The sequence below is a fragment of the Zonotrichia albicollis genome, chromosome 5 (genome assembly GCF_047830755.1).
Source record: "Zonotrichia albicollis isolate bZonAlb1 chromosome 5, bZonAlb1.hap1, whole genome shotgun sequence".
Lineage (NCBI taxonomy): Eukaryota > Metazoa > Chordata > Aves > Passeriformes > Passerellidae > Zonotrichia > Zonotrichia albicollis.
In genome coordinates, this window is record NC_133823.1 from 46,935,904 (window position 1) to 46,959,950 (window position 24,047).

At 37.4% G+C, this 24,047-nt stretch overlaps 1 protein-coding gene across 2 annotated transcripts in view; it reads left to right on the forward strand.

The window, feature by feature from the left end:
• The window catches only part of PDS5A (PDS5 cohesin associated factor A), a 77,257-nt gene that overhangs the window by 44,277 nt on the left and 8,933 nt on the right, over window positions 1–24,047 (forward strand). For both annotated transcript variants that reach the window (XM_074541587.1, XM_005490517.2), the window contains exons 12-29: window positions 1,979–2,130; window positions 5,301–5,414; window positions 5,999–6,080; window positions 6,821–6,869; window positions 6,999–7,138; window positions 8,157–8,272; window positions 8,973–9,078; window positions 9,908–10,068; window positions 12,687–12,810; window positions 13,960–14,118; window positions 14,373–14,441; window positions 15,097–15,233; window positions 15,904–16,027; window positions 16,290–16,494; window positions 16,999–17,113; window positions 20,149–20,281; window positions 20,866–20,985; window positions 22,069–22,131. In XM_074541587.1, the coding sequence (XP_074397688.1) occupies window positions 1,979–2,130; window positions 5,301–5,414; window positions 5,999–6,080; window positions 6,821–6,869; window positions 6,999–7,138; window positions 8,157–8,272; window positions 8,973–9,078; window positions 9,908–10,068; window positions 12,687–12,810; window positions 13,960–14,118; window positions 14,373–14,441; window positions 15,097–15,233; window positions 15,904–16,027; window positions 16,290–16,494; window positions 16,999–17,113; window positions 20,149–20,281; window positions 20,866–20,985; window positions 22,069–22,131 (2,169 nt within the window). The remainder of the gene's footprint in view (window positions 1–1,978; window positions 2,131–5,300; window positions 5,415–5,998; window positions 6,081–6,820; window positions 6,870–6,998; window positions 7,139–8,156; window positions 8,273–8,972; window positions 9,079–9,907; window positions 10,069–12,686; window positions 12,811–13,959; window positions 14,119–14,372; window positions 14,442–15,096; window positions 15,234–15,903; window positions 16,028–16,289; window positions 16,495–16,998; window positions 17,114–20,148; window positions 20,282–20,865; window positions 20,986–22,068; window positions 22,132–24,047) is intronic.

Sequence of the window (24,047 nt, forward strand, 5' to 3'; positions counted from 1 at the left end):
CCCAACAGTCATCAGTGGAGGAATTTAATTGTGTTGGTCAACCAAGGAAGCTAAGGTTATCAAAATTCTTCTGTTAATTGAATCAGGGTAGTAATTCTGTTAGCTGTGTTTATGTATGCTGTCTTTGAAACTGATTATTGCATTCCGCTTTATGTTTATTTGCTGTTTCAGCTTTAATTCTCAAAAGTGTTTTACTCTTTTTTCTCCTTACATGTATCTCCCATTCAATGACTTGCTTCCATGGTGTTCCAAACATTGTCTAAGTGGTTTGGTCCAGTGTCTCCTACTGCCACTGCAGCTGGCTTTCTGCATGCTCTGAGATCTACTCTACAGCTGTTTCACTAATCAGAACTATTTGCAATCCAAAACTCCCTTTCTTTTGTAACTCCTTTTTACTCTCACGTTTTATGCTTAAATTTTCTGGAATCATTTATAGAAATCATTTTTTGTTTTCTTCTGACGAGTTTTGCCATCCATCATTCCTGTCTCATATAGGAGATCTGATGGAGCTACCACCTGCATAGGAAGAGTATATCTGAATGCAGAAAAATATTAATACTTTTCTGAAAATGTTTCCCTTTCAGGCCTTTATTTTCTTTAAAATGTGCTTTAGATTGTAACAGGAGTGAACAAATTCCTGCTGAAAAGTTAAATAAAAACATCTGTTTATAGCTAAAGTTTTTCTCTTTTGTGAAAACTAATTACTGTATTATGTTCTAACACAGTCATTACTATCTTGACTCATCTGTCACTTGAGAAATACAACAAGTAACAAAACACAAGTTTATTCTTTCCATCTTATTGTTATAACCTACTCCAACAGCTAGTGGTGTCTTGTGGTGACAGTGAGCCATATTATCTTGAAGATTTGTTTTGTCTTTGCCCTTCAAGGAAAGGAAGTCATTCAGTAAAACTATTAAGAAATTAAATGTGCAGTACCTCAGTGGTATTGAGTCAAGCCTTCAGTTTAACAAGATTGAGGAAGTTACAGTATGAATAATAGTATCTACATTTGTGCTTCATAGACTGAGCATTGTTAGTCCTTGGGAGTTCAAGGCCAAAAGTGATACCTAGTGTGTTCTGAAAGAAATTATCTCTTTCAGTTCAAATTTAATGCATTTCTTCTAAATGATGTGGGAAAACAAGCGTCTTCTGAGGTTTACTGTGTAAATCATTCAGCATGAGATGCTATGCTGCCTAAATTAATCCTGAAGTCAGTTTTGGTATGATTCCTCACAGAATCAGCACAGGATGGCTTATGGGTCTTGTCTGTTAAATTGTTTTATAATGGGATATTTGTTATTTATTTGAGTGGATAAAGTATGACCACCAGAAGCAAGGTGGAGAACCCATGAACTCCTCCTGTAGCTGTTGTACTCTGGGGTTTTTTTTCCTCAATCCCTCCAGTCTTAGAGCAATTGCTTCAAGGCTTCAGCAAAATGGGCCTCTCCCACTGTGGAAGGTGCCCTAGGAGCTCAAGCCAGGCAGGTTTGGCTTGGCTTAGGCTCCAGATCTCCTGTGTCTAGGCAAGGGTGCTATGAGACGGTGCAAGGCAGTGGGAAGAAAGAAGTCTGCCACTTACCTGGTGCCTTCTCTGAATAGATAAGCCTTCCAAATCCTGACTCAGTAAGACACTTATTCAGGCATACATGTTAAGCTGTACTTAACTTCAATTCTGCTGGCTAGCTCCCAGATTTTTTACACTCAGCACAGAGAAGTACTGAAGTCCTGGGTACTGACAGTATTTAATCTGCACAGTACTGGCAAAAAAACTCTTACATAGGCTTTGCAAATTTTCATCTAGAGGCTTCAAACAGCATTTTTCAGCTTTTGAAGTGTCTAAATACAGGAGATCAGAAAGTGCCTATTTTGTCTTTCTTGCTTCTACATCTTTACTGTATTTTGTATGGTTTGTTTGTTTATTTATTCATTTACCAAAACCAATTCCCCAACTTGTTTTAATTTCTTCCCTCTCAAGTGGCGAGTAAGAAAAGAAGCTATGATGGGTCTTGCCCAGCTGTACAAGAAGTACTGTCTTCATGCTGAGGCTGGGAAGGATGCTGCAGAGAAAGTGAGCTGGATAAAGGATAAACTTTTGCACATATATTATCAAAATAGCATTGATGACAAGTGAGTCAATCTAAGTCTTCCTAATTTTAATTGTATAGTGATAAGAGATACTCTGAAAATATGTTCTTATCCTGTGAAAGCTGTTACATTCTGCATTTATGGGTTGATGTATGGTGTATTTAATTAATCATTAAGATATGTATGCACATATTCAAAATTGTTTCATTATCTGTTCATGGATTCATTTTTATATACTGATGGAACTAGAGCTATGATTTGCATTAACTAACTACTGTGTAAGAAAAGCATTGTTAAATCTGGCATTTACTATGCCAGCTGTTGTTTGCCTTACTGCTTTCCAGAGGCCAGGCTGTTAAAATCCATCCTCTGTGAGTGTTATGTGTGTCCATACCACAGTGCATGCACAGATCTCTCCTTTTGGCATAAGGACCTCTAGGTAGACCAAAAGCTGAAGAAACATCAGGGGTGCTTTCACATTTTATTTGTCTGTGTTTTGTCATTCAGTCCTTTTGATTTTTTGAAATACTATTTTGGTGTCGAAAAAAGTATTTTGGCCAAGGTTTTGGAAGATTAACAATAGTTTTTCAGGAAGAGAGAAGCTGTGATTACCACACAAAGGCAGAATTTCAGCCTAGGTTTTTAGTATGGTGGACTCAGAAAATTCTTACTGTTTCTTAGCACCTTGCTTGTGCAGCCTGGTACTTCAGAATGTTTTGTTACCTTGGTGACTAGTCTGAATGGGCCAATAGCCTCCTTCAGTTGCCAGTTATGATACTAAATTTTTAAGCACTGCAGTGGTGAAGGCTCTGGCTTTGTTCATCTGGCTGGTTGTAAGTGGGCCATATTTGATTAGTTGGCACCTTTTTTGAAAATCAGGAAGTCTTCACATGGTTTATACAAAGCTAATTCAGCATATATGTGAATATATACTTTAGTTTGCATTGGTTTTTCTACCATGCTTGCATCTCATTTTCAGTACACAGGTTTGATAGTGGACAGAGAATGAATCAGTTGTATAGTGAATGGGGCAGATGTTTTCTGTATTTCTGCTCAATCAAAAGCAGAACACTGATGGAAATGAGGCAGGGAATTTTAAGGGAAGAGTGTGTCATCAAAACTGAGTTTCTTTCTCTGACGTGATTTCAGAAAGCCTGATTACGCTATTGAAACTAGCTTTTTCATGAGGAGGCCTGGATTGTATCCTGTTTGTTTTCTCTGTCCATACAGAAAGTTTGCTGGCTTGATTTTTAATGTTCTTCTAGGTCAGTTTGATCCTCTAAATTTTAATTCAAAAGGTACTAGTCTTCAAGACTGACAATTAAGTTCTTGCTCAGTGACACCAGTGGGTTGGTTTCCTGATCTCAGCAGAGGGATAAATGTGTTTGTGCACTTGTCAGGATTTTAGAGATTTAGCACCTGAAGAGATGTTGAAATGCTATGATCTTTTAAGACATAAAAGATCTGTTCAATCCTTTAAACACATAAGCAAGCATGGGCCAAAATTAGCCAGCTCTGGCCTATTTTCCTTCAGTAATGCAGCAAAGAGGATAAAAAGTAGCAGTGGACAGCTCTGAGCCTTGGAGTATTTCCTTAGGGTGCATGGGATAACTCTGTTTCTTTCAGGAGATAATAGTGAAGTATCACGCAGAGTTCAGGCATGAGGTGGAATAGAACAGATTTTTTTCCACACATTGATTACTTGCTCACTTTTATAATGTTTTTGTTGTTCCTTGGCTGTTGATTTGCATGTCTGCTCAAGACTTAAAACTTCTGACCATAAGAGCTGCCTTTCATTCTCTGAACTTCTTTGTTTTACAATAAATGTACAGGGAATGGAGTGAAACAACCACATTTGAAACAGTGCTCTATTACCAGCTATAGTTATGCTAGACAGTCACTTTATTCACAGGAGAGAAGTGTCATTATTCCCATTTTGTAAATCTTGACCCTCACCAGCAGGGACCAGGGAAGGGATGATGCAGTCGTGCCATTTGTATGGAATGCTTTTCTAGAACGTGTATCTGTAGAGACATGGACTAGAGCAATGTTCATAAATTGGTGAGAACTCTGATGCCTCCAATCTCCTCGTGTGTTAAACAGATGGAGTCCCTTGAGCTCTGAAGATCCTGTTCCCCAAACAATATAGTTCTTGGAGTCATCAGTAGGAAAGTGTACGCTTAAAGAGACAAAGCCAAGTTTTCTTTAATACTAATGGGCTGTTTTGATATAGTTGTATCCATACTCAAGGTCATCCTTTTATTCCTCTGTCCTTTTATTCATCATGTCTCTTGGAATTTTCTTCCAACAAAAATAAGCTCTGTGAGCAGAAATAAGGTGTGTTGGATCTGTGCTGCTGTGATCTCTGTACAAGGCACTCCCAGAGTTCTTGCTAGTACCAGTGCACTGGTACATAGTGAAAAGGTTTTAAAACTCAAACACACACAGTATTTGTCAATAAGTATCAAATTGTATTGCTGAACATTGTGCACAGCTTTCATTAGTATGAATTGAATTAACATTTGAATGTTTTTTCATTGGGGGGGCTATAATTAGATGAACTACTCCCTTGTATTTTGTAGTTCAAAGTTGGTATTTAATATAAAACTTCAAATGTGTATTTAAAAAAGATAATTGGAGATTGTTTTTGCTGGTTTGGTTTGTTCTCAGTTTGCCTTTTGCCCCTTTAGTTGTATATGTTTTGGTGTTCCTTCATCTCCACCTTTTTAGTGTTCATTTTTAGTTTCTTTATTCAAATGAGCAGATTCTCAAGTACTGCAGTTCAATTTTAACCATTCTTTCAAGGATACTTCGGATTTTTACTTTTCCTCCCCTTTGAGTTATGTTCCTGTATTTCTCCTTTATTTGAGCTTTTCACTGTCAATGTTCTTCAATATTTAGAATAAACAAAGGGAGATTCTCAGATCTTAAAGACAAGGAGAATTTGAATGGTGACAGATAGCTCCCTCTTAGAGGTGAAAGTGAAAGAACATGGGAAAGCTCTCAAGAAGCAGTTCTTGCTAATCTGTCTATCAGTAGTGGAAGGAGTCTTTACAGCTGAGAAAAATGCCACTATTTTTTTGTCTTCTTTCTTTGTTGAAAAATCTGGTTTTAATGACTTGTGCTATTCTTGTTTTTTCAGCTTGTCTGGAAGGTATTGTTTGACATGTACAGTAGTGATTTCTCTTCTTTTTTTTCTTCTTTTCCTGCAGATTACTGGTAGAGAAAATCTTTGCTCAGTATCTTGTTCCACACAATTTGGAAACGGAAGAGCGAATGAAGTGCTTGTACTATTTGTATGCTAGCTTGGATCCAAATGCTGTCAAGTAAGTATAGTTTCTGTTCAACAAATACTTGCTTTCTTAGGCTTTTCTAGCATCTCTGTTATATAATAAAAATACAGCTAATGGATGCTTGGCGTTGTTTGCAAGTAGCATAGTATTTGAAAACATTTCCCTTTTATATACAAACCCGACACATCCATTAGACAAAAGGATCCCATCATATTTGAGAAGAGCGGGTCTATCCATTCATTTTCATGCAGACATAAAAGTGTGCAAGTGATGACTTTTAGGTTTGCTCTGTATTAGGAACCATGATAAAGGTGTCTGTAACTGAATTCTGGTTGATGGTGGACTGTTTTTATTTGAGTGGTTGTAAGAAATACTACAGGTGTCCTGCACATGTTAAGTTGCTCCTAGAAGAATAAGAGATGATGTTCTGTAAAAAGAGAAAATCAGTTCCACCTTGTTTTCAACACTTATTTTTAATATTTGGTAGGTTTTGATTGTACCTAATAGGTGTTATGTTGCACTTCTAAGATAAATAAATTAACAAACTTGTTTATTAAAACATCCAGCATGTTTTTGTCATAAAGAAGCTTTTCTTTTCTTGTTTCCCATTTTTGCAGAGCACTGAATGAGATGTGGAAGTGCCAGAACATGCTAAGGAGTCATGTACGAGAATTGCTGGATTTGCATAAGCAGCCCACTGTACGGTTTTGAAAATATTTATACTTTATCTAGTGGATCTATGGGACTGATTCACTGGAGGGTTTTAATACTGTATTACTGATTCAGTGTAACTTCAGTTGATTTCTGTATGTAGACAACATTCCATTCTCACAAAGTAAAGTTGCTTTTTGTAATGCTTGAAGGTATATGACCTCCTTCTGTTGATCATTTTTTCATAGTACTGCTCAAGCTTTGAAACAAGTTTTAAAAGTTTCAAAGGTTTTTTGTTCACTTTTCACAGACCTTATTTCTTTCTCACTTTCTAAGAGATTTTGAAAATAGAATGGAATATGTTGTAACATAAAGCAGTGATTTCTTCCTTGGTTAGAAAAAACCAAGTTTTTAAGTATTTGTTCTGGAATTTTACTAGTAGAAATTTGAAATAGAAGGGCATTGCTTTGAGGTTTTGGTGAGAGAGTGGGCTTGTGGGAATTTTCTGTTCTGGGGGGTACTTGGGGCATTTTCATTATTTTGACCTGTTACGTGAATTAATGAATTTTTGTAGTTCTTTGTTACAAGATGATTTTTTTCGCTGTTCTGTGTAGTAGCTGCTAATGATAGTTACACTATTCTAGTATCTATTCTTAAAACAAAAACATAAAACAGAGGATTCAGAAGTAGAAAGTAGTGCTGCAGAAGAACTAACAGATCAGCTGAAAGGTGTATTTTATAAAGGAGATATTGCTGATTTGTTTGTCTGTTTTTGCTGTTGTCCTCAGTCAGAAGCAAACAGTGCTGCCATGTTTGGAAAGCTGATGACCATAGCAAGTAAGTGTTAATAGTTTTCTACAAACATTCTGTAAGCTACTACAGCATTCCTGGAAACTGTATTTCTGTGAATCTTGGCCTGCTAAAGTTGCAAATTTATCTCACATTAAACTGTTTTTAACCATACAGAAAACCTTCCAGATCCTGGGAAAGCACAAGATTTTGTGAAGAAATTCAATCAGGTTTTGGGTGATGATGAGAAACTTCGGTCCCAGCTTGAACTGTTAATTAGCCCTACATGTTCTTGTAAACAGGCAGATGTCTGTGTGGTAAGGAAATGGAAAAGCAAACTTTTATACCATAAATATTTGTGCTTAAAAGTGCTGCCTGTAATTAATGGTCATCTTAGTTACCTAAACATGGTTTCTACGTGTTTCCAATTTTCAAAAAAGGCCTTTTTGATTAACCTGTAGAGATTAGGGAAAAGATAATTATGGTCGTTATTTTAAGAAAACATTGGCTTTATTCCTTCCTGGGATTATAAGCAGCAAGCATAATGTCTAAAAAACCAATTTATTTCTTCAAAATATTTTGTTTCAAGTGCTTCTTTTGTGGTGAGGTTCCCAAACTGTCTTCTCACGCTGATTCAGCTTTCAAGTACCAGCAAGTCATCTGTTATCATCTGCATATTATTGATTTATTTTTCATCCTAGAATAGTATTTTGAGATCACTCTTTTATTTTTCTCATTTTATTTGACCTCTTTAAAAACACACACCTTAATATTAAAATGTACTTTTCCAGATTCTGCCACCCACCACAGATTTTTTTGTTATGATCTAAGGCAAAATAAGCAATTTCATTGACAGGAATTGCAAAAATCACGAAGAGCATCTATGAACAGACATAGCCTTCTTGGGTTTTGTCTAATGGCTTGGAAATTGTACAGGGAAGGAAGCAGGACAATTTTTTCATTGTTAGGAAATCTCAAGTACTGCAGGGTTACCCACAGTTTTCTGGATTACACTTGACAACAGACATATATATTTTGTGTACTGCACTTCACTCTTCTTTAGATCTGTTTTGAACCTGGGCTGCAATTCTTAAGAATCCCCGAAGAACTCTTAACTAGAAACCTATTTAAATAGTTTTGTTAAGTATGTCTGCTTTGAGTATAACATGATCAAGAGAGGTGTGGAGATACCAACAGCCCCTCTCTTAAAAAGATTTCACTGATTATATGGACAATCTCTGTGGTAAAAAAAAGTAACTATATTTAGCTTACTCAACATGCTAAAGAAGTCAGTAAAATGAGTGTAATTCTTGTTTGTATCTAACGTTCTTATAGAGGGAGATAGCCCGGAAACTTGCAAATCCTAAGCAGCCAACAAATCCTTTTCTGGAAATGGTCAAATTTCTTTTGGAAAGAATTGCCCCTGTACATATTGACTCAGAAGCCATTAGGTAAGTTTGAAAGATCATGAACAATTGACTCATGAATGATTAAAATATGCTAGAAATAGCAAAAGAAAAAAATTATTTTCTTGGTGGTTAAATTGGTCTGTCCTAGCACTAAGTGTGTGGGTGAGTTTTAAATCAAAATTATGTAGATGTATTCATTCCTAGCAACCTAGAGGATGCAACTTCTTTTGATGCTGCTTTGCTGTGCTGTCCATAAAATGATTTTTAAAATGTAGCAGTTCATGGTGAAAATTCTGTTTGTGGGGCTTCAGGTGAAAACTGTGAACATAATTTTCACATAGTTAACTGCAGCACAGTCTTCCATAGAGCATCTGAATTAATTAGCTTTTGTGGGATTGTGTAAGAGAATGTTTTGATTTCTTTTGAGACTTGTCTGGCAACCTAATTATGTTCTGAAACTTGTGCAAGTATGTGTTGATCTAATGCCACCAGCATGGAGGGGGTTTTTTGGGTGGATTTTTTTACCCCCTAAAGAATTGGTTTTTGCAGAAAGTGAAATTAGAAGGAAAAATAATAATGTAATAAATTAAAAATAGCAAAAACCAAACAGCAATGCCAACACCACCCCAAGGACTGTTACATTCCCTTTATGTGTTGTGAAAACTAAGTAATCTTGCTTGTATCTCCAGCCTTTAACATTGTTATACTTTCTTGTTTGTTCCTTTTTTATCTCTCATTTCAGTGCACTAGTAAAACTAATGAATAAATCCATAGAGGGGACAGCTGATGATGAAGAGGAGGGTGTAAGTCCTGATACTGCTATTCGTGCAGGGCTTGAACTTCTCAAGGTAATCTGCATCAATGCAGCTGTAATGGAAGGGGCAAAAGGGGAATGAGCAACAATTTCATGTTAGCATGGGGTTAGTAGTTATTTCTTAGATAATTACTTTTTTAATGTATGAAACTGCTTATTAGTACTCACTTGAAAGAAGAATAATGGAAGAGATGGTTTGTTGGAAGAAGTATGTTTTGAAAAGGGTGCCAAGCATTGAAATGTACATGTTAAAGCAGAAATTGGTTTCTGCTTAGGGAATCAGAATTGCTCTACTACTTAGGGAAGTAGTAGAGAAAAAGGTGTAAAGTGAGAGGAAGAGAAACGGGGCAACTGGAAGAGACACCTTCTCTGGGGTGTCTGTGGCACTGGAGGGAGAGCAAGCAGTTAGCTCAAGAGCCATGTTAGTGAGTGAGAAAAAGGGAACTTGTGTTCAGTGGTGCTGAGAAGTGGAAGGGAGAGAAGGGTTTGAAATATCCTTTCAGTAGCACATGTTTTGTTTGTAGATGTCTTAACCTTCTTGGTTTCTTTTCTGCTCAGGGACTATAGATTCTGGAAAAATTAAAATTGCAGTTCAGATAAATCAGGTTGAAAATAAGTGTTCTTAAATAGATTGCAATATAAACAAATACTCTTGAATAAGCATTTGTTTGAAGAAATGTGTTTTTATTTGAAAATTTCTATATCATCTTCTCTGCAATGCATTTAATGAATGTAATAGTTTTGTATGGGCATGTAACAGCTATTTATGATGATGGTAATGCCCATAAACAGCCATAATTTTGTTTTTCTGATTATTCATTTACTATGAATAAATATACCTTTGTTTTAATGTGTGTCTGCAGGTTCTGTCCTTTACACATCCTACCTCGTTCCACTCTGCAGAGACCTATGAGTCTCTACTGCAGTGCCTCAGGATGGAAGATGATAAGGTAGCTGAGGCAGCCATACAGATTTTCAGAAACACGGGTCACAAAATAGAAACAGACTTGCCACAAATAAGATCGTGAGTATTGTTACATTCTCCTTTTCTTATCTGGAATTCTGCCTCTTGATAGTTTATTCAATGTGTTGTCCCTATCTAGTCTTGGTAATATGAACAACTGCTCTTCCGTGATTTTGATTTCCTTTAGCACCTTTCTGTCCCTATCTCTTCATCTTTTAATTCTGTGCTCTCACACTTTTATGTGTTTATTGAACGTGTTAGGTACTTCTTCAAAATCTTTTTACAATAGAGACATTAAAACCAGTGCATTGCAAATCTTTTAGGTTATAAAATAAGCAACAACAAAAATACAGCAAAGATCTGATTACTTGGCATAATTTCTACTCATTTCTGTCATTCACACCATTTTTTCTATCTTTGTAAGGAACACACTTACAATCTCTAATATAGTTAACAGCTCTGTTTGTTATTAAACAAAATGGGAAGCAAAAATCTAAAAGCAAGCATGAATTTCTAGCAAAGAATAATTGTCTGTCTATAAGCTGTCATTCAGTTCATGCTGTACTGCTGATTAAAGCTGCATAATCTACTAGGTATTCACTGACTATTAAACACCTTGTGAATAACATGTGAACCTTAAAATCAGCCTGTCAGTAACTAACATGTCCGAATAATAAATCACAGGTTTCAAGTTCTCATATATCAAAATATCATTTTGGATATTGCCATGCTAAAATGCATATCAGTATACACTTTTAAGTTTGCTGTAAATTAAAGCTGTAACCTCAGTGATTCTTCTGAATGGGGATCAGATTTCAGACAAAAGGAAAATATTACAAATGCAGGTATATGAGATACATTTTAAGACATTTGTAGGGGTAAAAAGAAAGAAAAGCTCAGCAGTCCCCATTGTGAGTACAGTTCCCAGTATAGTCCCAAGTGTCTTTGGTTCCCTACCAGAATTTATCAATATTCTGTTGCTGGGCTATATCATGTTCTCTCAAAGGATCTGGTATTGCTGACGTTTGACTTCGTGCCATAGCCAGGTATTGGTGAAGGTTAGTCTGGGAGGTCTCAACTTAAAAATGTAACTGTTAAAGTGGATGTAGCATCCTTGGCATGGTTTCCAGGCAAGTCAGGTTGGCATTCTGAAAAACCATGTCAGTGTTTACACTTGACACAAAGAAAAAGACATCTGAGGACAAGGAGATGTTCCAGACTTCATGTATCATAAATGAACGACCTGATACAATCAAGATGATAATTTTTTTCAAGGGACCTGTTTGTATTTTGGGGTTTTTAAAATGCTTCTGTGTGCCATCCTTTGAAGCAGTGTTCACCAGCAGCAGCTCAAGTTCTTATTCCTTGTATAGGAAATGAATAAGAGGTTTTGTACCAGTTAATGGACAGGGACTACCATGTGACTCTGGACCCTGATGAAAGCACTGGTCATGCTCAAACAGAGCCTGTGGACCATGTGTAAACTTGTAGATGTAAACATGTAAAAGTGCATGTCAACATGTCACCTTTTGCAGATTTGTGTGAGTTGGGGTGTGCTGAGGTGTGGTTTGTAACTGCTGCACCAAGGCCTGGCAAAGACACTTTAATGTACTTATACTTAATACCATGAAAATTGTAGGTTAGCCATTGAAACTTACTTTAACTGTAGGTTTTACTGAATTCTGTCCTGTTTTGGCTCTTAATCCAATCTGTGGAATCTTGGCAGGTTTGAGAAGAGATTTTCTACTTCAGGATACTGTTAACATGTTTCTCAGGGTCTTTGGTTTGGTTTTGGTTTTTGTGGGGCTTTTGAGGAAACTGAGGTTTGCTTCTTTCAACCCAGCAAGTTGCTTTTTAGCCTCAGTTGCTAATTTTGATTATGTAGAATGTGTCAGCAGGGTGCTGAATAATCCATGTACTGAATACTATCAAAGAGCTTTTCAAGAAAGCAGGGAGATTTTTGAGGATGTTTCTGTGTCCATTTTTTCATGTTAGTTGCTGGGTGAGTTGCAGGGCGAACCTCCCGAGTTAGTGTCCCAGCTGCTGAGCTCTGATGGGACAGGCCTGCCTTCCAGCCCTGCCTGGGCAGTGACACTGCACAGTCTGAGCAGCCTGCACCTGGTATTGGGAGTGCCTTCTGCCCTGCACTTTCCTTCTGTGCCTTCTGATCAGCAGGTAGATTGCAGGAGATTCAAAATCTCACAGCAAAGCAGTTATTTGCTTGGGTATACATTGTGCTTAAAAGTTATGGTTATAAAAGCCTGTAAGCACACTGATGTTCAGGTTATTCTTAGCTTTCACAGATTTTCTTCAGCCCTGTCATTCCCAGGCTTGGATAATAAGTCCAGGAATTCATCCTAGCTGAAACTGTCATGTTGCCCCCACCTTACATTTGTCTTCCTAAACAGCTTTATTTTGATCATTATTTTCTATTATGTTTGATTTTTTTTTTTCCCTGTGGGTTGTTTCCTTCTTGTATGTGTACAGTCAGATATTCAAGTATTGCTAAATACAGTTCCATCCTGCTTTTTACTTTATGATTGTGATCTTTCCTGAACAGACTTCAAAGGAATACTTGATTTATAAGACAGTGATGATAGATTTGTGTGTGTGAAGATACTTATTTTTTTGTAGATTGCAAATTGCATTTTGAAGTATTCTATTTAATGTTCACACAGAACACTAATTCCGATTTTGCATCAGAAAGCAAAAAGAGGCACTCCTCATCAGGCAAAACAAGCTGTTCACTGTATACATGCCATATTTTCAAATAAAGAAGTACAACTTGCGCAGATCTTTGAGGTATGTGTTGCCTTTAAGATTTGTTTCTGTTATTAATTGATACTAGTAATTAAAATTAATTCCTACTGTTTATTAAGAGGTAACAGTTTATGAAGTTAGGAAGCCTACAGAGGTATGGTAGTTAAGTTATTAATTTTACAATAGCAACTTATTAATATTTGTTTCTTAAAGTCACAGTTTACTAATATTCTCATGTCTGATTGGTAAAGGGTTTTCTTTTTATCTGCACGGGAGAAGTTTGGGGGCAGTAAGCTAAATATGCTGGCTCTATCCACACAAATCCCATGGGGACACATTTAGCAGATACTAAATGGGAGATAACATTCCCTGCTTTCAAGCTGTATTCAATTACCCAGCTTTGAGGTCTTTACACATACAGCCTTGCCTCATGAGGCAGTGAATGCAGAAAACTGTTTGGCTGTAAGCTCAAGTATCAGCTTACTGCTCACTTACTGCTTCCTTAGACAAGTTATTAAGCAAAAAGATATTCTATACAGAGCAGTTTATTACTTCTCACTGTAGTCTTTTAAATAATAACATTATTAATCTGCACTTGTAAAATATTTTAGGTTCTTAATCTTGGCTGTCTTTGAGCCTGTGCATAATTTATAAGTGTGAAAAGATTTGAATTAGGCTTGCAGAGTTGGATTTCTGCTTAGAGTTCTGTGAGAGTGCTTGTTCCCTCCCTCATCCCAGAATCTGAGGCAATGGTGTGGGGTGATACAGGAATTGTCCTGGTGACTGTTACCTGGAAGGTAAATACTGATGGCTGGTAGAAATGTCCCTGGCAGTTTCCAAGGTTTTGGCTGCTGTTTTCTACCGTTGGCAGTTGGGATTCAGGTTTTCACAACTTCTGAACAAAGTTAAGTCAAAGTTTTTTCCCATGTCACTCAGGTTTGACCGTGTTTCACTTTAAAATAAGAAGAGAATATAGAATTTGTTCTGCCCTTACCTTATATGAGATTTTTATTTACTCTGTTGGATAGGAAATTGTATTCTTTATACTTCTGATTGCTAATTTTATTAAATCTTTTGGAAAAGCAGTGAAATGCATCAGCAATACAGCAGTAAAATAAACTATTTTAAGACATGTTAATTAATTAACTGAAGCTGAAATTTGAATTTTTTTTTTTATTTTTCCTTCTCCAGCCTCTTAGTAGAAGTTTGAATGCTGATGTACCAGAACAGCTTATAACTCCCTTGGTCTCTTTGGGTCATATTTCTATGTTGGCTCCAGACCAGTTTGCTTCTCCAATGAAATCTGTTGTTGCAAATTTCATTGTGAAAGATCTCCTAATGAATGACAGGGTAAGATTGTCTTTTATTTTTTTTGTAAGTGCTTATTATGCTGTTAGCCTATTATGAGCTCTGTGGGGAATAGAGCCTTTTTTTGTCAAAGGGGTCTGTAAAGTAATGTTCTGTAAGTGGTTAGTACAGTGATAATTGCATTATAAAACGTACTTTTTGGAAAAGAAAGCCTAATCCATTACTTTCTTCTATTTTTACTTCTTCATTTTCTGTATGGATTGAACCAGTTTGTATACTTACATGAATTTCTATAGTCAACAGGTGAGAAAAATGGAAAATTGTGGTCTCCAGATGAAGAAGTCTCCCCAGAAGTACTAGCCAAGGTGTGTTATCTGCTAACAGCAATAATGTGTATATCTGCAATTAAAAATTTACTTTTCTTCAAGCTGTGGGGAATATTAGAAGAAATCCCTTCAAGTGTTTTTGTATTAGTCCTATTAGAATATTATTGTATTTGTGGATTATGCACAAAACTGATGAAACTGATAGAAACTATGCGTTCTGTTGTCTTCACTTACTGATATTAATTATTCAGAGCATTGAGATGATCAAGAAATTCAAAAGTTGTAGTTTTCCTTATAAGAAAAGTGACTTTGACTTTACTGACTTGTAAACAGATTTGACTTTACTGACTGTAAACAGATTTGAAATAAATTGAGGCCCCAATGAATGGGAATCTAATTATGGCCATTTCTGGGAATTTTTATCTAGTTGCTTTTAATCATGTATCAAGTATTCCTGCATCCTTTGCAGATGCAAATTTGCAAAGACAGTGCATCATAGTTGTAGTCTCCTGAGGTCAGAAATACTGCTGCTTCTTTTTCACTCTAAATGTTTACTGCTTCATTCTGTTCCTTTAAAAATGTATCTGCTCTAGTACACAGGAATCTATGGGAATTTCAATTTGACAACAGTAGGTTTTAGTTACTTACCAGCTCTGGCAAGTAAGTTGATTGTTGATTTGTTTGTGTGTGATAGGTGCAGGCAATTAAACTTTTGGTGCGCTGGTTGTTGGGTATGAAGAACAACCAGTCCAAATCCGCCAATTCCACACTCCGGTTGTTGTCAGCCATGCTCGTCAGCGAAGGAGACTTGACAGAACAGAAACGAATCAGGTCAGAGTTTGTTCCTTGCTGGCTTCCATACATTTTGTTTTAGAATTTCAAAGAATGTTGGTTCTTTTAGAGTGTTTGTGGAATGTTAAGGTCAGCATCATGTTAGCTACAGATTTGATCAGAGTATTAATATTAGGAGTGGAGTGGCAGCATGAAATTCTGTTAGATACTCCGTTTCTTGCAATTTGCTATTACCTACAGAGTTCCAAATTAGATGATTTTCCTAGTAAAAGACATTGTAGAGAGTAGAACACCTGCAGAGCTATCTTTGAAAACAATTGAGTGATAACCACCTCCCAGGCATGTTAGATTTTATCTTGGGTGGAACTTGTTCATTCCAACTGTGAGGTAGCTGCACCTCAACTTCATCTTGAGGGTGAAGGAAGGAAGGAAAGAGAAAAACTGGCAAAAGTGTTGCTTTAATTTAGACAGTGATAGGACAACAAGAAACTTGACTCATCTAATTTCACTGTTTTACTCAAAGTAGAGGGTTTTTTGTGGGGAAAGTAAAGCACTTTATTTTTTACAAATTTGGTAGGGTTAATTTAGCTTGATCTAGAGCTGTGTTGCTGGGATGTCATTGATCTTGTAAAAAGAAGAAATTAGAGACATGCAGATAGTTGTGGTGAGCTGTGATTAATTATTTGGGGTTTTTCTCTGCCATGTTTAGTAAATCAGATATGTCTCGACTGAGATTAGCTGCTGGTAGTGCAATAATGAAGCTTGCACAGGAACCCTGTTACCATGAAATAATTACCCCAGAACAGTTCCAGCTCTGTGCACTCGTCATTAATGTAAGTAACTGCATTAGAATTGAAGTGACCCTTAATTGAGTTCTGAGTCCTTACATCTGAGCTTTTGTTGCTGCTGCAGACTATATTCTGTTCCTCACTGCAGCTTTCACAAGTTATTGAAGTTTTAATTTCACATGTTAATAGTGCTGCTTCTGTTCGTAGTTTTAGAAAGCCTCCTCATAATTCCACCTTGAATGCCTTTTTTTTTTTTTTTAAGACCAGGATTTTGATGGTTGCACTTTTATGGTTTGTGTTGCTATAGGATGAGTGCTACCAAGTGAGGCAGATATTTGCCCAGAAGCTGCATAAGGCACTTGTGAAGTTACTGCTCCCTTTGGAATATATGGCAATCTTTGCTTTGTGTGCCAAAGACCCTGTGAAGGAGAGAAGAGCACATGCCAGACAGTGCTTGCTCAAAAACATCAGTATACGAAGAGAATATATTAAGCAAAATCCTATGGCTAATGGTTAGTATTTCACTACAGTTGTTAAGAATACAATAATACTAAACTGGAAGGAATAATTATAAACCTTAAGCAATTAGTTTTTCTAAAGAAACACTAGGTAAGTTTAATCTGTTTCCTCATCTTTATATTAGACACATTCAAATCTAAATTTATCTAGTTCAGTGTTAGCATAAATCAAAAAATACTACTCTGTACATTGCTGAGAATTATGGATGTAAAATACAGTGCTCTTATGGTTGTAGTTGTTTTGCTCAAAAATCAAAATTTTGTGTCCTGATATTTTTAGGCTTTATGACCACCTTTCTGAAGCAAGACCAAGTAGTTTTGTAGTAGTGAATGTTGATTTATTTTTAATGATTCATTTAAAGTAAAGTCAGTAGGAAGAAAATGCAAGTCATAATTTTACATTTCATGTTTGAAAAAGTTGTACTTTGAAAAAGTTTTTCTTATGATGCATGTGTATGTGTGTAATATAGAAGCAATTTTTTATTTTTGTTACTGTAGAAAAATTGCTGTCCTTGCTGCCTGAATATGTGGTACCATATATGATTCACTTACTGGCACATGATCCAGATTTCACAAAACCTCAGGATGTTGATCAGCTTCGTGATGTCAAAGAGTAAGTGTCAAGTGATTCCAGAATTCTTATGCTGAGAATTGTTCTGCACTTGGAAAGAAACTGATCAGGAAGAGGAAAATACTAATTAGGAGGAAGAAATACTTGTTTTATCAACAGTATCTTTTAAACCAGTAAATGGAAAATGGAAATATGGAACACTTTAACCATGGGAAGAAGGCATCAACAACTGCTTAGCAGTGTAGTCTGAATGCCCAAATGGTAACCTGTAAGTCACACTGTAGTATATCAAATTAGTGAGTTGTGTATGCTTCTTTTAAAGTAAATAATGATCTTAGAGTCTTGTCTTTGACCCTAGGAATATTTATAGGATGTCAAGTAATGTTAGTTCAAATATTTTGGAACTTTTAAAATAGGGCGCTTCTCCAAGACTTGAAAACAGTGAAGCTGGGTAGGTCCTGCCTCGCTGGAACCTTATTTTCCCCTTCCTATGCAAGCCTACTAAAATTCATCCTAAGTAATTGCTGCTGACTTACATTTGTGCTATAAATCAGCAGTGCAGGCTTAGTGGTTCTTAATGTATTCAGCACGGATTACTGTATACAATACCATCGTACTTGGCAGGAGCTTGTTCTGTACTCTTTCCACATTCAAACCTTCTTGTGTGACTCAAATAATATTTCACATCTTAATTATAGCTTCTTTTGCTCCTTATGCCTTGCAGTGAATTTTAAAATTTTAGAAAATCATTAACGCTTAAAAAATTGTTTAAGTATGTTGTCTCTCTCACCACACAGCTCTGGTTTTAATGTTTTAGTTTTTTGTTGTATTGATTTTGATGAAACTGAGCTTTGTTGGTTTTGTATTAGGCATGTATGACCACATACTACAATATACATCATCCAAAAATCAGTTCTCTTTTGGCACCAGTAGACTAGTTCAGATCTTAATGCTTTTTGCACCTTCACTTCTCACAGTCCAAGTCTGATTCTTTCTCTAAGTGAAAAGCTTGGTGTGTTCTGATTTCTGAGTTTCTTGATTCACACCTGGTCAGACCTGAAGTCAGTGAAGATTTTTTTTTACCTTACCAACAAGTCTACATTTTGTCCCAGCACTCCCTGTTCCTGGCACCATCTGAAAGCATCCTCCAGTATGCACTTTATCCAGAATGCATGGGAACAAGTTCTGATTGGCAGCCACTGAGTTAATACTTCCATTGAGAAGCACTTTCTAGTGCGCAGAGCTTTTTTGGACAGTCCTTCTATAGCTTTCCTTTGTTGTCCAATTTCCTCCCTCATGTTTGTCACAGACTGGCTGAACTAGCCAGAAGGGACTGCTCCAAACAAAGAAATACTCTGTAGGGGAATTTTGGCAGGAATACTTCTCTGAAGAGTCTCCTGAGATATGAGAAAAATGTTTTCCATTCAATGTGATACAGTGTTTCTTTTAACAGCTCTGAATGTCTTAGTGTTTGCTTCAAAGTGTTAACCCAGATGCTTGCAAAGTTGGAAAACAGGCTTTGCAGTGTGTTTTGTAGGTGTCTCCCTAGTTTGTCTTGGTTAAGATGGCCTAGATACAGTGATGTACAGTAAATGCCTGCTTAGCAGTTCCTGAACCATTATCTGTGGTACTTACTGTTACTGATGTTGTTTTTTAAGCTTATCCTCTAGGGTTGTGTTTGGGCTTGGTTGTTTTTTATCTTCATATTGTCTCAAGCGTCTTTCTCTTCCTAATTCATAATATGAAATAACTGAAATGGATACAAAGAATGACTTCATGTGACTGTGTTCCTCTAGGTGGATATTTTTTTACATAAAATCCCACTGGTGTTTTGCAAAGGTCTTGTTCAAAGTTGATAATTATTTATGTAATATGCTGACTTAGTAGGAAAGTCAGCATATTACTGCTGACTTGAACATGTCAAATTGAATTTGACATGACTTAACTGGGATTACTAGAGTATAATGTGCTCTCAGTAGTAATCTTGGGGTAACACTGGATTTTGCAGAACCTGGGTCAGGGTGGTATGTTACTGCTCCTGTATTCATCCTATTCAAGTTCTTGAAAACAGTAATGGATGTAAAGCTGTCTTTACATCCATTATAAAGACATTTACAATGGATGTCAAGACAGATTGATTGATTTACTATAGCTTTTGTAGCTCTTGGATGCAAGTCAGACTAGAGACATCTTAGTTTCTTGAACATCAGATAGCTCTGTAAGTATTTTGATGGAGCATTAGCCTCTGAGCTTTTGAGAGAGATGTTCCTTCACCTCTTTCATTACAGTTTTTATCAGGTAAGAAGATGGGGGCTTTTGTGAGCAGGGAATTTGTATGTCTTTCCCAACCAAGCACTATTTTACCTTATAGTGACTGTTGACCCTCTAACCATATGCAGTGGTGGAGCTTGATAGCAAGTGATAGCATGGATGGACCAGTTGGGCTTTATATCATAATTGAAAAAATTGTAAAACAAACTTTCAGTCAAACTTTAATGTAGTCTCACTGTAAGTAAGCAAGATTTAAAGAAAGAAACCTAGGAAGGCTAATTCCATTAAGTTTTACCTGGAACATTAGGAAGAATCTGATCTGATTTTTGGGTCTCCTCTCCTCTCTGAACTGCAGTATTTAATCCACCTCATGTGGATAACTGTCTAGCAGCAGCATGATTTGTTCAAGACTGCCTTGAGTGTGCTTATGGTCCACTGTTGATAGGGACATGGTGCTCAAGGTAGTCATTACAGAATTTCATTAGGGTAAGGATAGCTCCAGAATTCCTGTTTCTGTTCGTATCTGGAAGAGAAAAAAGTTGATTGGCTGGGCAGTATTTACAGAGGTAATAATAAGCACACTAATTTGGCAGGTTTCCTCAAAGGAGTACAATTAAGACTGTGTGTGGTAAAGGTCTAGATTCTGTTTACTCCATTATATGAAGTTATCTGTTTATGTCTTCAAATTGATTTTGGTTTCTTGAGAAAAAGCTAGTACAGCTAACAAAATTTGGTGAAGCGTTTCTATGTAGGAACTGTAGTATAAAAGCTGGAGTGTAATTGCTTGTGGTTTTATGACTTTTTAGGTGCCTGTGGTTCATGCTTGAAGTTTTAATGACAAAGAATGAAAACAATAGCCATGCCTTCATGAAAAAGATGTCAGAAAACATCAAGCTTACCCGAGATGCTCAGTCTCCTGATGAGCCAAAGGCCAATGAAGTAAGAAATGCAGTTGAGATTAGTGCTGGGTGATGGACTGAGGATTTCAAAAGTAGGATTTGCAGGAAGTCTGGAAGAACTAGCTCTGACATTTTAATGTTTTTTTAAAGACACTACTAATTGCAAGCACTGTCTGTATGTTTCCAATCTCATTCTTGCAAAACCTTGCTGACTTCAGCCAGTACATAATAACTGCATTTTTTGAAAGTATTCCTGCTACTGCCTGCCTTATTTTAACAGCTGCCTAGTTTCTTCACATAAGTGTGTTCTGCTATTGGGGGAGGAAATATTGCATTATACAGTTATTGTTAAACCCATTCATTTCTAGCAGAGATGAGAAACCATTTAAGGTGATTTGATTGAGCAAGAGTTTCAGTTGTACAGCATAGTCATGTAAAGTATTACTAGGTTTATAAATAGTGTCATCTGACCCAGCACTATGGTTAATGATATAATTATTAAAAATGTCCTTAGTGGTGGTTATTTAAACACACATTTTAAACTTTTTGAACTACTGCATTCTTTCTACACTGTAAAAACAGTGAGTAATTCCTAAAGCATGCTTTTCTTCTTTTTTTCTCCAGAAACTTTACACAGTATGTGACGTAGCACTATGTGTAATCAACAGCAAAAGTGCTTTGTGCAATGCAGATTCACCGAAGGACCCTGTGTTGCCAACCAAATTTTTTACACAGCCTGAAAAGGTAAAGTTGTTAATTTTATTTCCAAAGTAATGAGGGGAAATAGGTTTTTTTGATGATTGCTAGATGGTTATTTCTGTAAGATAATGAGTGGGAAAATGCATATGTTGTTATCAGCAATTAATTTTTTAAAGTCAGCTCTATGCTGTGCTGTCTGTATTATGAACACATGACAGAAATGTTTGTAACCAAGTGAGAGCTAAGTGGAATTAATGCTGATATGTTGGCATGAATTGCTGAATCATTTCATTAGTGTTTTTACAAGTGAATATATGAGAATATATGTATTTTTCTGACTGTATATCTGAATTAGAATGCAAATCAGAAAAAAAGGGATTATGTTATCTGTGCTATGTTACTGTCTCTCAGTAGCTGTTGGGCTATTCTGCTTGCTGTACAAATTGGTCCTCTTATTACTAGCTTTGGCAAGTGCTGCTCTGCTGTCAGCAGTGGCACTACTGCTCTCCAAGAGACCTACTTCTGAAAGGTGTTAGGGGACCAGACCTGATGTTTTAGTTGTCCTGGAGAATGTACTGGCTGACATTTTTCAGTGCCCTAGGCTGCTAATTAACTGCCTTTTTCCAGAGGCAGTTTAAGCAAAATTTATTTCCTATTTAACTGTGAAATGGCAGATGCCATGTAACAGTGGGCTGGTGCCTTTATTCAGTTATGAGATTTTGGTCTGTGTAAACTCTGATACTCAGCGTGACAGAGGTAACAACTTTCAACTTGTTTAGAGAAAGTGGCACCTCTTTTCCTCTGTTAGGACTTCCCATTAAAAACGTGCAAGTGAACAAAGAGGAAGAGCAGTTTTGTATCATTTCAAAAAATTAATGTCATTTTAGAAGGAAAAATGGTTATCCCAATTTCAAGTATGGCATACTGTCATTCAGTAATGCTCATTGTAAATCTCCACCAAAATACGAGTTTGACCTGTCTTTATTGGATTGATTCATTAGCCAGCCGGTTGTGAGGTGTGAAATATGTGTAACTCTTGATAATTGCATCTGAGAAGTTAGTTGAGTGTTTATAAAAAAAGAGGTGAGATTGAGACATCAAATACAAACTAATTTTTTGTTTATGCAGGATTTCTGCAATGACAGGAATTACATTTCAGAAGAGACGAGGGTTCTTCTTTTGACAGGAAAGGTACTGTATTGTGGCAAGTTGCAAGCCTTAGAATATTACTTGTGGTTTTTAAAATGCTTTGGACTGCTATTTAAATTATATTAAGGTTCCGTGGACAGTAATTTTGTAACTCTATTTGATGACATATAATTAATTCCTTGAACATACTACCTGATGAGTACTCTACATCAAGATTGTTATCTGTGCACTGGAGTACAGGTTCTTGATTAGTTTCTTCTATTACTGAAGTAAGCTTGGTGTAAAGTTGTGATGCATGTAGAGAATTGTGATACCACTAGCATTGGTGATCTTAAATTTTCGGTTGTAATATTTTTAATATAGCTTTTATTGCTGTTAAATTCAGGTGCAAATGTCTATGCACTTTTGAACATCTATTTCAGGGAGTCCCAGCTGTAGATATTCTGTGATTCTAACATCCTCTATTTGCAAAGCAAAGCACCTCTGGGAGAGGCTTTCCAAAACAATGCAGAGTTAGGTTCAGTACAACAGTAGGAGAATTGTTAAGGTTGGAAAAGTCCTCTAAAATCATTGATTCCAGCCACTGACCAAACACCACCATATCAACTAACCACAGCACTAAATGCCATATTGAGTATTTTTTGGATACTTCCAGTGATGGTGACTCCACCACATCCTTGGCCAGTCTATTCCAATGCCTGACAGTCTTTCCAGTGAAGAAATTTTTCCTGATGTTCAACCTCAACGTCCCCTGGCACAGCTTTTAGCCATTGCCTCTTTCCTGTCTTTAGCTGCCTGGGAGAAGAGACCACTCCCCACCTGGCTACATCCTCCTTTCAGCCAGTTGTAAAGAATTTTAAACACCCCCAGCTCCCTCAGCTGCTCTTCATAAGACTTTTGTTCCAGACCCTTCACCAGCTGCATTGCACTTCTCTGGACTCACTCCAGCACCTCAGTGTCCTTGCAGTGAGAGACCTTGAATTGGGAACAGGATTCAAGGTGTGGCATTGCCAGTGCTGACTAGAGAGGGACAGTCACTGCCCTGGTCCGGCTGGCCACTGTTGCCACTGTTGCTGACACAGGCCAGGATGCCATTGGCTCCTTGGCCACCTGGGCACTCACTGGCTCATGCTCAGCAGCTCTCAGCCAGTGGTCCCAGCTCCTTTTCCTCTGGGCAGCTTTCCAGCCACTCTGCCCCAGCCTGGAGCACTGCCTGGGCTTGTTGTGACCGCAGTGCAGGACCTGGCAGGGGCCTTGTTGAACCTCATAGTGTTGGCCTTGGCCCATTGATCCAGCCTGTGCAGGTCCTTCTGCAGAGCCTTTGGCCCTCCAGCAGACAGTGATGCCACTCATTTGGTGTCATCTGTGAACTGACTGAGGGGACACTCAATCCCTTAGACCAGGTCATCAGTAGAGGTACTGAGCAGGACTGGTCCTGGCACTGCTCCCTCGGGCACTGCTGCATGGAGCCCCTTCACCAGCACTCGGGCCTGACCACCCAGCCTGTTCTTAACCCAGTGAGGAGTGCCAGTCCAAACCATGCACTGCCAGCTCCCAGAGTGTGTTGTGGGACACAGCATTAAAGGCTTCAGTGAAGTCCAGGTAGATTACATCCACAGCCTTTCCTCATCCACTAGGTAGGTCATTTGATCATAAAAGGAGATCAAGTTGCTCAAGCAGCACCCATCTTTCGTAAATCTGCTGGCTAGGCCTGATGCCCTGTACACACCATGTGATAGCACTCAAGATAACCAGCAGATCACCCATAACTTTACTGATCACCAAGATCAGGCTGGCAGCCCTGTAGATCTGCCACATCCTCCCTCTGGCCTTCTTGTAGACTGGCATCACAGTGGCCAACCTCCAGTCATCTGTGACCTCTTCAGTTAACCAGGACTGATGAAAAGTGATGGAGCTGCTTGGTGAGCTCTTCCATCAGCTCCCTCAGCACCCTCAGG